Source organism: Panthera uncia (genome assembly GCF_023721935.1).
Source record: "Panthera uncia isolate 11264 chromosome C1 unlocalized genomic scaffold, Puncia_PCG_1.0 HiC_scaffold_4, whole genome shotgun sequence".
NCBI classification, from domain to species: Eukaryota; Metazoa; Chordata; class Mammalia; order Carnivora; family Felidae; genus Panthera; species Panthera uncia.
In genome coordinates, this window is record NW_026057585.1 from 25361382 (window position 1) to 25373755 (window position 12374).

The 12374-nt window shown below is 42.2% G+C and overlaps 1 protein-coding gene across 1 annotated transcript in view; it reads left to right on the forward strand.

Annotated features, from left to right (window-relative positions):
- Nucleotides 1-10021, forward strand: part of ALG14 (ALG14 UDP-N-acetylglucosaminyltransferase subunit) — a 101815-nt gene extending 91794 nt beyond the window's left edge. Inside the window, exon 4 of the mRNA XM_049616770.1 lies at nucleotides 9092-10021. Within this exon, the coding sequence (XP_049472727.1) occupies nucleotides 9092-9322 (231 nt within the window). The 3' untranslated portion in view covers nucleotides 9323-10021. The remainder of the gene's footprint in view (nucleotides 1-9091) is intronic.
- Nucleotides 10022-12374: the final 2353 nt, after the last annotated feature.

Here is a 12374-nt window from a genome sequence, read left to right on the forward strand (position 1 = left end):
GGTATCTCTCTCTCAAAGGTGTCAATTCTTTATCTAACCTAAGTATTTTGGTGGTAAACACAATTACCTCTTGTTCAGCATGTGTAAATTGGCGGTCTGTTTTTCTGTGAACACTGCTTAAAGCATCATTACAAATGATGTAATTACATTAATAAGTTCGGTTTCATTCTTCACTCACAAAAAAACAGAAGATGAAAGCTATACCTGTGTCAAGAGAAGCTAGGAAGTATCCAGGTAGACTATTGCACGTTCATGCTGCAAAGCAGCGAATGCCTATGTAGCACATGGAATGGAAGCAGTGATGGAATTGGAAAAGTAAACCTCAGAATGCGACATACACAATGATGACAACTCTGAAAATTCTGTGTGTTAGCAGTGGAATTGTAAGAGACCTTAAGTTCATAAATAGCTGTTGATTCTAGTGTTTAGGATTCATTTGGTTATTTCACATTATTTTTGATATTTAGATGTTTCTGTTTAACTGTTAATACTCAGATGATCAAATATCCATAAAAAAGAAGAAATGCAATGTACCACATTGTGAGCCAAGGAATACGTCATCCCATCTGCTACTCATCCTTTTCCTTCCTGCCGTCCACTTCCACTGGTCGTGGACACTCAGCACTGCCTTTCCTCAGGCTTCACCCGAGCTTTCTGGTCCCCTGACTAACCTCTACATGTTACAGACCACCTGCTCTCCAACTGCATTTTCTTCCTCCCTCCCTTGATTATTCACAGATGCTTCTCCCTCCAGTTTTCAGAGCTGTTTCCTCACTGCTCTTGCCCTCCTCCTCTGTGGCTGAGGTCTTTCACCTCCCCTTCCCATTCTGGAGTACTTGCTCACCTGGCCCTTCCTGTGGCATTGCCCTCATCCATGTCTCACTGTGTCTGCTCCCTGTGCTTCGGTGCTGTTAGCCCTGCCAGCGCAAATGTTGTTTCTGCCCTGATGTGATCCATTCCTCGTCTGACTCTGCATTTGCTATTCTGTGTCTTTGTTCTTCCCATACCAGTACAGATTCTTGGTAAATACACTCTGGCTGGGGCACCTGGGTGGCTAAGTCGGTTAAGCATCTGAAACTTGGTTTCGGCTCAGGTCATGATTTCACAGTTCAGGGGTTTGAGCCCCACATCAGGCTCTGCACTGATGGTGCAGAGCCTGCTTGGGATTTTCTGTCTCCTCTCTTTCTGCCTCTCTCTCTGTCAAAATAAATAAACTTAAAAAAATTTTTTTTTGAATCCACTCTGGCTAATTGAAATAGGAAAAGAATTTAGTGAAAGGCTATTGAAAGCTAAAATTATGTGATTTATAAGAAATATATTATTTGGTCATTTGAATGAATGAATGAAATGAATATATTTCTCATATGTATTTAGTCTTGGTCCAAGATTTCCAGCTCAAGGCTCCTAAAACCCTTGGAATTTCCTGTGATAGGGCAATGAATGAGTCTTGTGTTACAGTAACGAAGGTGACTTTAGGGTCCTAGTTGCCAGGAGGACCAACCCTGTGATTAGAAGGTTGGAACTTTCAAGTTCCCCCCAAACCCCATCTCGGGGGAGGGAAGAAGGTCTGGAGGTTGAATCAGCCAATGGCCAGTGACTTAGTCATTACTATATAGTAAAGTCCCCATAAACACCCAAAAGGACTGGGTTCAGAGAACTTCTGGGTTGGTGGACACTTGGAGATTGGGGACAGTGGTGTGCTATACCTCCCCCTTCCTCTGACTATTCACGTCCTTTAATAAATTGGTAAACATAAATGTTTCCCTGAGTTCTGTGAGCTGCTCTAGGAAATTAAAAGAACCTACCGAGGAAGTCATTCTAACTTCCAGGCTATAGCCTGTCAATCAGAAATACAGGTTTAATAGCCTGGGGCTTGTGACTGATGTCTGAAGTAGGGAGTGAGGAGCATTCTCATAGGACTGGTCCTTAAACTTGTGGATGCTGGTACTATCCCCAGATAACGTCAAAATTGAGTTAAATTCTCAGTCATGCTGCTGATAATCTGAGAATTGCTTGGTACTGTGTGTAGGGACACCATCCACACTCCTCCCCCCTACACACACACACACACACACACACACTTTGGAATTGGGTCTGGGAACCTTAAAAGAAGAGCTCTCAGAATTACTGAGAAAGCCAGTGAGGTTGGACTAGAAAACATGGAGGGACAAGATGGGAGCAGAACAGTTAGGGCCATGGCCAAAATTCCATGGCCACAGACCTGGTTTGGGAAGACACTTCTGCCACTGCTACTGGAGAGTGAACACTGTACCTGCCACTGCGAGTACTGGACAGGAGTCTCTTCAATGGCACCTTTGTCACAGAAACCGTTTCTTCTCCAGAGTTGCTTTTCTACACCCCTGGCTCTTGGTCAGATCTAGGCAGAAACATCTGGCCAAGTCACTGGCCCGTCCACGAGCTGCTGAGGGGACCTAGAAAGGAGTCTCACTTAGGCCATGAGAGCTGGGCTCTGCTTGCTGCCACAGTTCATACGGTAAGAAATTGCTCAAACAGATTCTAGGCAGGAACAAAACCCAAAACACCACATGGCCCATTCCCAATTCATGACAGTTGTTTTAATAAACTTTCTGCAACTTCCTTAAGTCCTTGAAGCTGTTTCTTCTAACCTCTCCCTCAGCAAGAACTCTGGAACGTAGTTCAATCCAAAATTAAAACATTAGGGGTCACAGATATCTATACAAAGACATCAAACAGCATGATTTAGAACAGAAAGAAAAGGAGTCAATCTAAATTTCTAACAGGGAAGAGTTAATTGAATTATGAGCTAGCCATAGAATTAAATATAGGCAGTCATTAAAAATCATGGAATTTTAAAAAATTTTTATAACACACAAAACTATAGCTAACCAGAATTCTACAATATTTATATATAAGCTCTCACAATTATGTATGTGCATATGTGATCCTGTTTTCTAGTAAAATATAAATGTTTATATAAAGACATTCACTGAAAGAGAATATACCAAAATTTAACAGATTGATGAGATTGGAAAGGTTACTTTTTTTCTTTATGCTTTTTGTGGTTTACACAATGAGCTGAAAATTATTAGCATTTAAAAGAAAATCCACTGGGAGCAAACTTCCAGTGGCATCATTCTTATCCTTTGTCGTGTTCTCAAAAAATACAATTTTTCCCAAACCAACCTCAAAAATACTCAGAATTCTAACTCTTTTCTCCTGGTGTTGAAAGAATTCACTCTTTTCTGTAGAGTAAGTTCCTCCCTCACCACCAGTTCCACTGATCTTTATGTTCACATATAGATCATTCATTCCATTCTATAAACCTTTTCCCCAGCCTGCTTCACTCACCCAGCTCCTCCTGGAGCTCTCTTCCCCTTTGGGCTCACTCTTCTCCTGCCCTGTATTTTAGCCCAAAGATTCACTGGAATAGCTATCCCTGAGGTGTCCATTACTCTTCTCTTGGCCAAATCTGATGATCTCTATCTTTGTAGCTTTCTTGGCTATAAGAAACATTGATTCGTTATCTTTGACACACTTTGGGTCATAGGCTAAGTCAGGTGAGCTTGTGGGTTTCTTATTTTTCTAAAATAAGAAGATGCGCTCTTAAGCACTTTATCTGACTTTGCTTCCTGTTAAGCCTTATATCTATGACGTTTTTCTCCCTGTGTCTCCGGACTATTCCTCCACCTCAGTGTTTGCTCCCTCCCGCATCTTCCCCATTTACCTGTCTACAAAGTGAAACCAGTATCCTAATAAACAGGACTGTTGATTTTGAAACCTGTGACCTCCACAGAGACTACCTGCTTAAGCCAGCTCAGCTTTGACAGTGGCCTCTAGTTCTCCAGCTTTATCCATGACCCTGGAAGCTCTGCAGAACCTTCCCTGCAGCTCTGTCCCTGCCGTTCACGAGCTGTCTCCAGCCTCCACCTCCACCAGCAAGAAGCTGTTTGAAAGCCTAGCTTTCAGGCAGGTACCTCAGAGTTAGACTCTGCTTTTCTGCCCATTCCCTGCACTTGCAGCCCTAGTTGGGCTCCCCATCTGGCTTTTAATCTCTCCTTCACGTGCCCCCTGTTGGATCGCTCTCAGCTTCATGGTTTCTTACCTTCAAAACCATCCAGACCCCAAAGGTCTTGGCCCACATTGTGTGTATGAAGTTCCCACTAGGCCAGAAGTTGAGTTCAGACTCCCCAAATTAACTATATTTCTTCATACATGCCAGTGTTATGTTTCAGCCAACAGGACTTGGGCCTGTGGTGACCCACATCTACAGAGCAACAATCCTTTTGTAACCATTGATCCTTGATCCAGCTCATCTACCCTCATGACTTTATATTAGCCCTGACCTCTTTCTGTTTTCTTGACCTATAACTTGTATTATCCTTAGTACATCTCTTGGATTTTCTGCTCTCAGAGAAAGTTTATTTATTGGCTCATTAATTCATCTAGCAGGCACATATTGAACACTTAACAGTTGGCACTACAACTAGTCAGAGGCTAGTCAGGGAGTTAGACAAAATCAAGGGCTACGTCAATTAGTACACTTTTTATTACTAGTGACAGAAGTCCCGATTCATGCTGTCTTAAGTAAAAATGGAATGTATTCCCTCACATACCTGGCAAGTCTAGAGATAGATCTGGTTTCCTTCAGGCACAGCTGGATTCATGGATCATAAATGCTACCTTTGGGACCTGGCCTGTCTTCATCTCTCAGTTCTGTTCTCTTCTGCTTTGTGATGGCTTCATTCTCAGGGTAGCAAGAGAAGTGTTAACAGTGCCAGGCCTACATCCTCCAAGGTTTTCGTATAGCAGAAAAGTCACTGCTCTCTCAGCAGCCCCAACAAATGTCCCGCTCCATCTTGTGGTTTTCTCACTGGATTAGGTGCTCTTCCCTGAACAAGTGACTTCTGTCAGGGGAATTTGATGCCAGGACTGGTCAGACTGGAGTCATATGTCCTCTCCTTATAGTTGGTTATGGAGTCTACCCAAGCACTTAAGTTGAGAGAGAGAGAGAGAAATACAGTACAATGGTTCCCTGAAGAAAAGGCAAGTGGATGTGGGATGATTTTCTAAAAACCTGTCAGTTACAGATGAATGGATAAAGAAGGTGTGGTTTATATATACAATGGAATACTACTTGGCAATGAGAAAGAATGAAATCTGGCCATTTGCAGCACCGTGATGGAACTGGAGGGTATTATGCTAAGTGAAATAAGTCAAGCAGAGAAAGACAGATACCATATGTTTTCACTCATATGTAGATCCTGAGAAACTTAACAGAAGACAATGGGGGAGGGGAAGAGAGGAAAAAAAGTTACAGAGAGAGAAGGAGGCAAACCTTAAGAGACTCTTTTTTTTTTTTTTTTTCAACGTTTTTTATTTTTGGGACAGAGAGAGACAGAGCATGAACGGGGGAGGGGCAGAGAGAGAGGGAGACACAGAATCGGAAACATGCTCCAGGCTCCGAGCCATCAGCCCAGAGCCTGACGCGGGGCTCGAACTCACGGACCGCGAGATCGTGACCTGGCTGAAGTCGGACGCTTAACCGACTGCGCCACCCAGGCGCCCCAAGAGACTCTTAAATACTGAGAACAAACTGAGGGTTGATGGGAGATGGGGGAGAGGGGAAAGTGGGTGATGGGCATTGAGGAGGGCACCTGTTGGGATGAGCACTGAGTGTTGTATGGAAACCAACTTGACAATAAATTATATTTAATATAAAAAAAGCTGTCAGTTACAGCTTTTATGTTTATGCTAAGTGTGTATGATAGAGTTACAAATGGAGTTGAGTGTAGCAAATGGAGCATTCCACTCTATATACAATGGGCAAAAGATTCCCCACCCCTCCTTTACCCCTTCACTCCTTTGAGCAAAATTTAGTGAGTGCCTTTTGTTGTTCCAGGTGTAGAACATAGATGGTCCTAGAAGTTGCCCATAAGGAGCTTACAAAGTAGAAAGGAGGAAAGACAATAAAAGCAATACCCCCATATTTCTTGAGAATGTCCATTTTAAGAAATAGAAATATGAAGAGTATTTCTGTGTTTTTTTAAAAAGACAAGATCAACCATTATATCGTTTAACATCTTTTTTACTTAAAATTCTGTTTTGTTCAATGCTTGGAATAAGTCTTTCTGATATGCTTCATTAAACAGTGGAAACTCCACAGTCCACAATTTTTTAATTGTCTTGCCTAGGCTTCTGTAAAATGCAGGATCAAAACCTGTGCTTAATTAAAAGTAGCTTTCCTTCGCCAAAGTTTTCCTCAAGATGAATTTGCCATTTTTAAAATTTTTTTTTAATGTTTATTTATTTCTGAGACAGAGAGACAGAGCATGAGTGGGGGAGGGGCAGAGAGAGAGGGAGACACAGAATCCAAAGTAGGCTCCAGGCTCCGAGCTGTCAGCACAGAGCCTGATGCGGGGCTCGAACTCACAGACTGCAAGTTCATGACCTGAGCCGAAGTCGGACGCTTAACCAACTGAGCCACCCAGGTGCCCCATGCCATTTTTTTTTAAATACTTGATTTATGGTTTTGTGGTTTTATCGTATCGAGGACTTTGATAGTAAGGTGCCTCAAAATAGAAATAGAGGACAGAGATAAACAAATGAATACCTTTAATTTCCACTTTTAGCTTAACAATCTCTATTTCTGATCTGTAGCAGGTTGTTAATGCATCTCCCACCAATGGCCAGTTATTTCCCTGCCTGTATACAGACATTTCCATCAGAACATTCACAGTTTGTATGTTCAGGTAGTGAAATGAACACACATGGATATGTACATTTGTTTCAAAGGCAATGAACATGAAAATATTTTTGTGACATTGAAGACCCAACAAGCAATCTTTACATTATTTTTTAGCTGTAGGTTTTATTTTGTTCAGTTCCATGTAAAAAAGATTGAGAAATGCAACACAAATAAGCCAAGGATCAGGGAATACATTAATGCAATGGTTCTCAACTAGAGACATTTGGCAATGCCTGGAGACATTCTTAATTGTCTTGCCTACTGGAATCTTGTGGGTAGAGGCCAGGGGTGCTGTTAAATATCCTACAATGTGCAGGACAGGCCACCACAATGAAAAATTATCCTGTCCAAAATGTCAGTAATGCCACTGTTGAGAAACCTTGCATCAATAGGATTTTTAGAATTCTGAACTCTGAAAGGATTCAGAACAATCTTGTAATTTAGGCATAAGACAAAACTAGAGGCGAATTAGAGTCATAGAATTAGAAGAATCCTGGAGCTGACAGGGAAAGTCATTGAGTCCACTCTCCCTGTACATATGGTAACCGAGTCCCAGGTAAAAAGTGACTGAAGCAATAGACGTCCTCCACTCCTAAACATGCGATCAGGCAACTTACCAAATCTCTCTGTGCCTCAGTTTCCTATTCTGCAAAAAGGGACAATAAAACTTGCCTCAAATGATTGCTGTGAGGAGTAATTAAAATAATGTGTGTGGACTGTTTAGTACAGTACCTGGCCACAGTGAGTTGTTGATAAAGAGTGGCAGTGAGAGCCTAGGTGGTGATTCTCGTTACTGTCCCAACAGTAAAGAGACAGTAATTGAACCCTGTTCAGTTCAACACTGTTGAACAGGGTTGTACCCTGTTCCCGACTCTCAGTCCCATGTTCTTTCTATTACAGTGTCTTCAGGGTCTGTGAAGAAAAAGTTATAAGGGCAACTCAATAGGGATCAAAGAAGATTGGTCTGGAGAGCAGCTTAGTAGCTGGTAATTTAAGAAAAACTAAACAAAAACTCTTCATAAAGACAGGGGGTAGGTAGGTAGCCACTTTAAGGAAGGCATAAAAAAGATTGGTTCCCACCTGAAACAGGCTACCTTCTCTCTTCCCAAAGTCCTGTGGATGGTGTGTCAGGTGGGCTTGCCTCCAGGAAGGGCGGAGCCTAGATCAGATAACTTATCAAACCCTGAGAGCCCTGACCGAGTCTTACAGCCCTGGCAGAATGTCCGTCCAGTCCATCGTCTATCAGGACAGTCTCTGAAATGCCGAGATGGTCAGACAGTATATCTGGAGACCCTTTCAACTCTAAGATTCTCTGATGTCTGATAAGTTTTGTGGACTATGTGCTGGAAAGATCATGTGACATTGTAGATAATGCCCAGCAGGCACGTGTAGACAGCCACAAATCTCCTGTTTTTTGATTTGTGGAGTAAAAAAAAAAAAATGCTTTATTAGGCTTTGCTAAGTAAATACGGGCACATGATTACAATGTTGTGCATAACAATTTTTCTCAGAAAATAATAATAAATTATCTTACCGACAATTCCATGAAATTGGCTTCCTCTCATTTTCTTAAAAGTCTTCTAAAAAGTCTTTGCAGTTGCTCTAGGAGTTGGATTTCTGTTTCTCTTGTTACTTTTGCCAAATAACAATTGTTATTTCTAAATTGTTTTTAACCGGTGGCTTTTTATAAAAATTAGCAAAATTCAAAAGCATCAAAATCCCTGGACCACAAACACAGATTAAATTCTCGTGAGGGGAAAAAAAACCTCATTCATTTAGTAGCCTTCTCTCAAATATCCCATTTGTTGGCCTGGACTCCTAAAATGATTATATATACCCCACAAAAATACCCTACATAGTCATTTAAAGACATTTTCTTCTACATCTTACATGTCAATGCTCCAACCATTATAAAGATTATTTTAGAAAATCAACAAGAACAAGTTGGTACGTGAGAAAATAGTGACTCATAGCTGACTTTATCTGTCTTCTGTGTATTTGTATGACCCGCAAGCAATTGGAGAAGAGCAACACAACACAGTGGATCCTGGCTGAGCATCAGGCACTGTGCTAGACACCCTCTGGTAGCAGAGAAGTTAAGTTGTTTGCCTGGAGCCACTGGCCCAGAGAAGTTAAGTTGTTTGCCTCGAGCCACACAGCTGGTAAGCAGGAGAGCCAGCACGGAGCCCTGTCTACTCCTATGTGCATGGGGTTTGCTGCACACTAGATCTTGATAAGGAATAATTCAAGGCTTAGGATAATAAAAAGTCTCCTCTAAGATGTGACTGTTTTTAACTTTAAATGCCTCATTTAGATTAGTATTCTGTATGTTAATTTGACCTTCAACTTTTTTTTTTTTTTAAGGTGTTGTGTAATGGACCAGGAACGTGTGTTCCTGTCTGCGTATCTGCCCTTCTCCTTGGGATACTAGGAATAAAGAAAGTGATCATTGTCTATGTTGAAAGCATCTGCCGAGTAGAACATTTATCCCTGTCCGGAAAGATTCTGTTTCACCTCTCCGATTACTTCATTGTTCAGTGGCCGGCTCTTAAGGAGAAGTATCCCAAGTCTGTGTACCTCGGGCGAATTGTCTGACAAATGACAACTTTCTTCTCTAGAATTTTGCAGTCAAACATATTTATCACAATTAGGGGAGAGAAAAACTACATGTTTATTATAAAGGTTTCTGAAGGTCCTGAGAATTATTGGTGGTGAGGAGTAAAAAATGTGTAACTCAGTAAAGAAACTGAGGGTGCTCTTATAAAACAAACGTTTATAAATCATTAAGTATTTATGCTTCTGTGCACCAAATTTCTTTTCTTTTCTGTCACTACCTGCAAGTTATCTGTTGACTTGACTTAGTAATATTTTTCCTACAACTAAATATAGAATTAGTATGATTAGTAACATTTCCTGTTCTGCAGCTCTTTGTTTTGTTTTGTTTTGTTTACAATATTCTGCATTGTAGCAGAGAAAGATATTTCTTAGTTTTTGTTCAGCTACAACAGGCTTTATTTCCTGTATGGAAGCAGTAAAGTCCCTAGTGAATCCTTTCAGTATAAAGGAAGCAGTTATATTAAATGGGCTTCATGACAATTTGCATTCCACAGGCTTCCAGAACCGTGAGCATACACCAGTATCTTTTTTTATTCTTTGGTTTTGCTTTGTGAGTAGTTGCCCTGAATCCAGAATATCTTTTGAAATGTCTTGTTTAATTGTTAAAATAAATTAAAAGGTGACTACTGTCATAGTAATAAAAACATGATTCTGTGTTTCCGGAATCCAAACTCAAAACATTTTTTTCCTTTACATTTTGTATTTGTTTATGTTAAGTTTATTTATCTATTTAGAATGTGTGTGCAAGCACATGACTAGGGTAGGGGCGGGGTGGGGGTAGAGAATGAGAGAATCCAAAGCAAGCTCTATGCCGTCATCCCAGAGCCCAGTAAGGGTTTTGAACTCACGAACTGTGAGATCATGACCGTAGCCGAAATCAAGAGTCGGACACTAAACTGAACCACCCAACCCCTGAAACTCAAAACAATTTTTACAGATGTTCAAGTGGAGGGGTGCCTGGGTGGCTCAGTTGGTTAAGCGTCTGACTTCGGCTCAGGTCATGATCTCATGGTCTGTGAGTTCGAGCCCCATGTTGGGCTCTTTGCTGACAGCTCAGAGCCTGGAGCCTGCTTTGGATTCTGTGTCTCCCTCTCTCTCTGCCCCTCCCCCACTTGTGCTCTGTCTCTATCAAAAATAAATAAATGTAAAAAAAAAAAAAATTTTTTTTTAAATGTTCAATTGGGACCCCTGGGTGGCTCACTTAGTTAAGCGTCTGACTCTTGATCTCAGCTCAGGTCTTAATTTCAGGGTTGTGAGTTCAAGCCCCACATTGGGCTACATGCTGGGCATAGAGCCTACTTTAAAAAAAAAAAAATGCTTTAGTAAATTCACATTTGTCATGGCTGTAACTGTCCCTAGCATTTTGGGATGTTTAGGCTTGGCAGAGTATATTTAAAAAAAATTTTTTTTTTTAATTTTTTTTTTTCAACATTTTTTATTTATTTTTGGGACAGAGAGAGACAGAGCATGAACGGGGGAGGGGCAGAGAGAGAGGGAGACACAGAATCGGAAACAGGCTCCAGGCTCCGAGCCATCAGCCCAGAGCCTGACGCGGGGCTCGAACTCACGGACCGCGAGATCGTGACCTGGCTGAAGTCGGACGCTTAACCGACTGCGCCACCCAGGCGCCCCTAAAAAAATTTTTTTTATTTAACGTTTATTTATTATTGAGAGACACGGAGACACAGAGCATGAGCAGGGGAGGGGTCGAGAGATGGAGAGACACAGAATCTGAAGCAGGCTCCAGGCTCTGACCTGTTGCAGAGCCCGACATGGGGCTCAAACTCACAAACCGCAAATCCATGACCTGAGCTGAAGTCGGACGCTTAACCGACTAAGCCACCCAGGCACCCCTTGGCAGAGTGTAGTTTTACTAAGCATTTAGGTAAGTTCTCGCTGGCCAGGTATTCTTCTAAGCACTTGTCAAATATTAACTCATTTAATCCTAATAACAACTCAATGAGGTAGGGACTATTACTATCCCCCTTTTACAGGTGACTTGTCTAAAATCACATGACCTTGGGGCGCCTGGGTGGCGCAGTCGGTTAAGCGTCTGACTTCAGCCAGGTCACGATCTCGCAGTCTGTGAGTTCGAGCCCCGCGTCAGGCTCTGGGCTGATGGCTCGGAGCCTGGAGCCTGTTTCCGATTCTGTGTCTCCCTCTCTCTCTGCCCCTCCCCCGTTCATGCTCTGTCTCTCTCTGTCCCAAAAATAAATAAAAAACGTTGAAAAAAAAAAAATTTAAAATCACATGACCAGAGGGGCGCCTGGGTGGCTCTGTCGGTTGGGTGTCCGACTTCGGCTCAGGTCATGATCTCGCGGTCCATGAGTTCGAGCCCCGCGTCGGGCTCTGTGCTGACAGCTCAGAGCCTGGAGCCTGCTTCGGATTCTGTGTCTCCCTCTCTCTGACCCTCCCCCGTTCATGCTCTGTCTCTCTCTGTCTCAAAAATGAATCAACGTTAAAAAAAATAAAATAAAATAAAGTAAAATCACATGACCAGATTCAAGCCTAGGGCAGCCTAGCTTGAGAGCAAAGCCAGTTTCATGGGCATGTGGCCTGTGCAGCCACATAGGGACCCACACTCAGGAGGGCCCTGCACTTGGGTTAGTACTCTGCTGTCACTCTCAAATTTCTTAATACATATGGGACAAAGGACCCACGTTTTATTTTGCACTGGACACCACCAATTATTTAGTTGGTCCTGCTTGAGAATCTGTGACAACACGCAGCGCAGAGCCTGGCCTGGTGGCTCCTCAGCGAACAGACATTCCATTCCCCCTTCTCCAAGCTCTCGCCTTTAACAAGGCAACAGACAGTGAGAAGAGCTCTTGTAGTGTTTGAGTTTTTATTTTTCCCTTCTAAATCTGCTTAATGAAGAGATCACTGTCAGTGAAAATAACTAGAGACTGACTGTCAGAGTACCTGAGATGCTGTGAAATTAAAATGCTGAGGCTGATTCAGCCTTTATTGTTCTCTCGGAACATCTCTGGCTAAAGTAGGAGCGTCTGTCGTCAGGACATTTTCCTAGGTG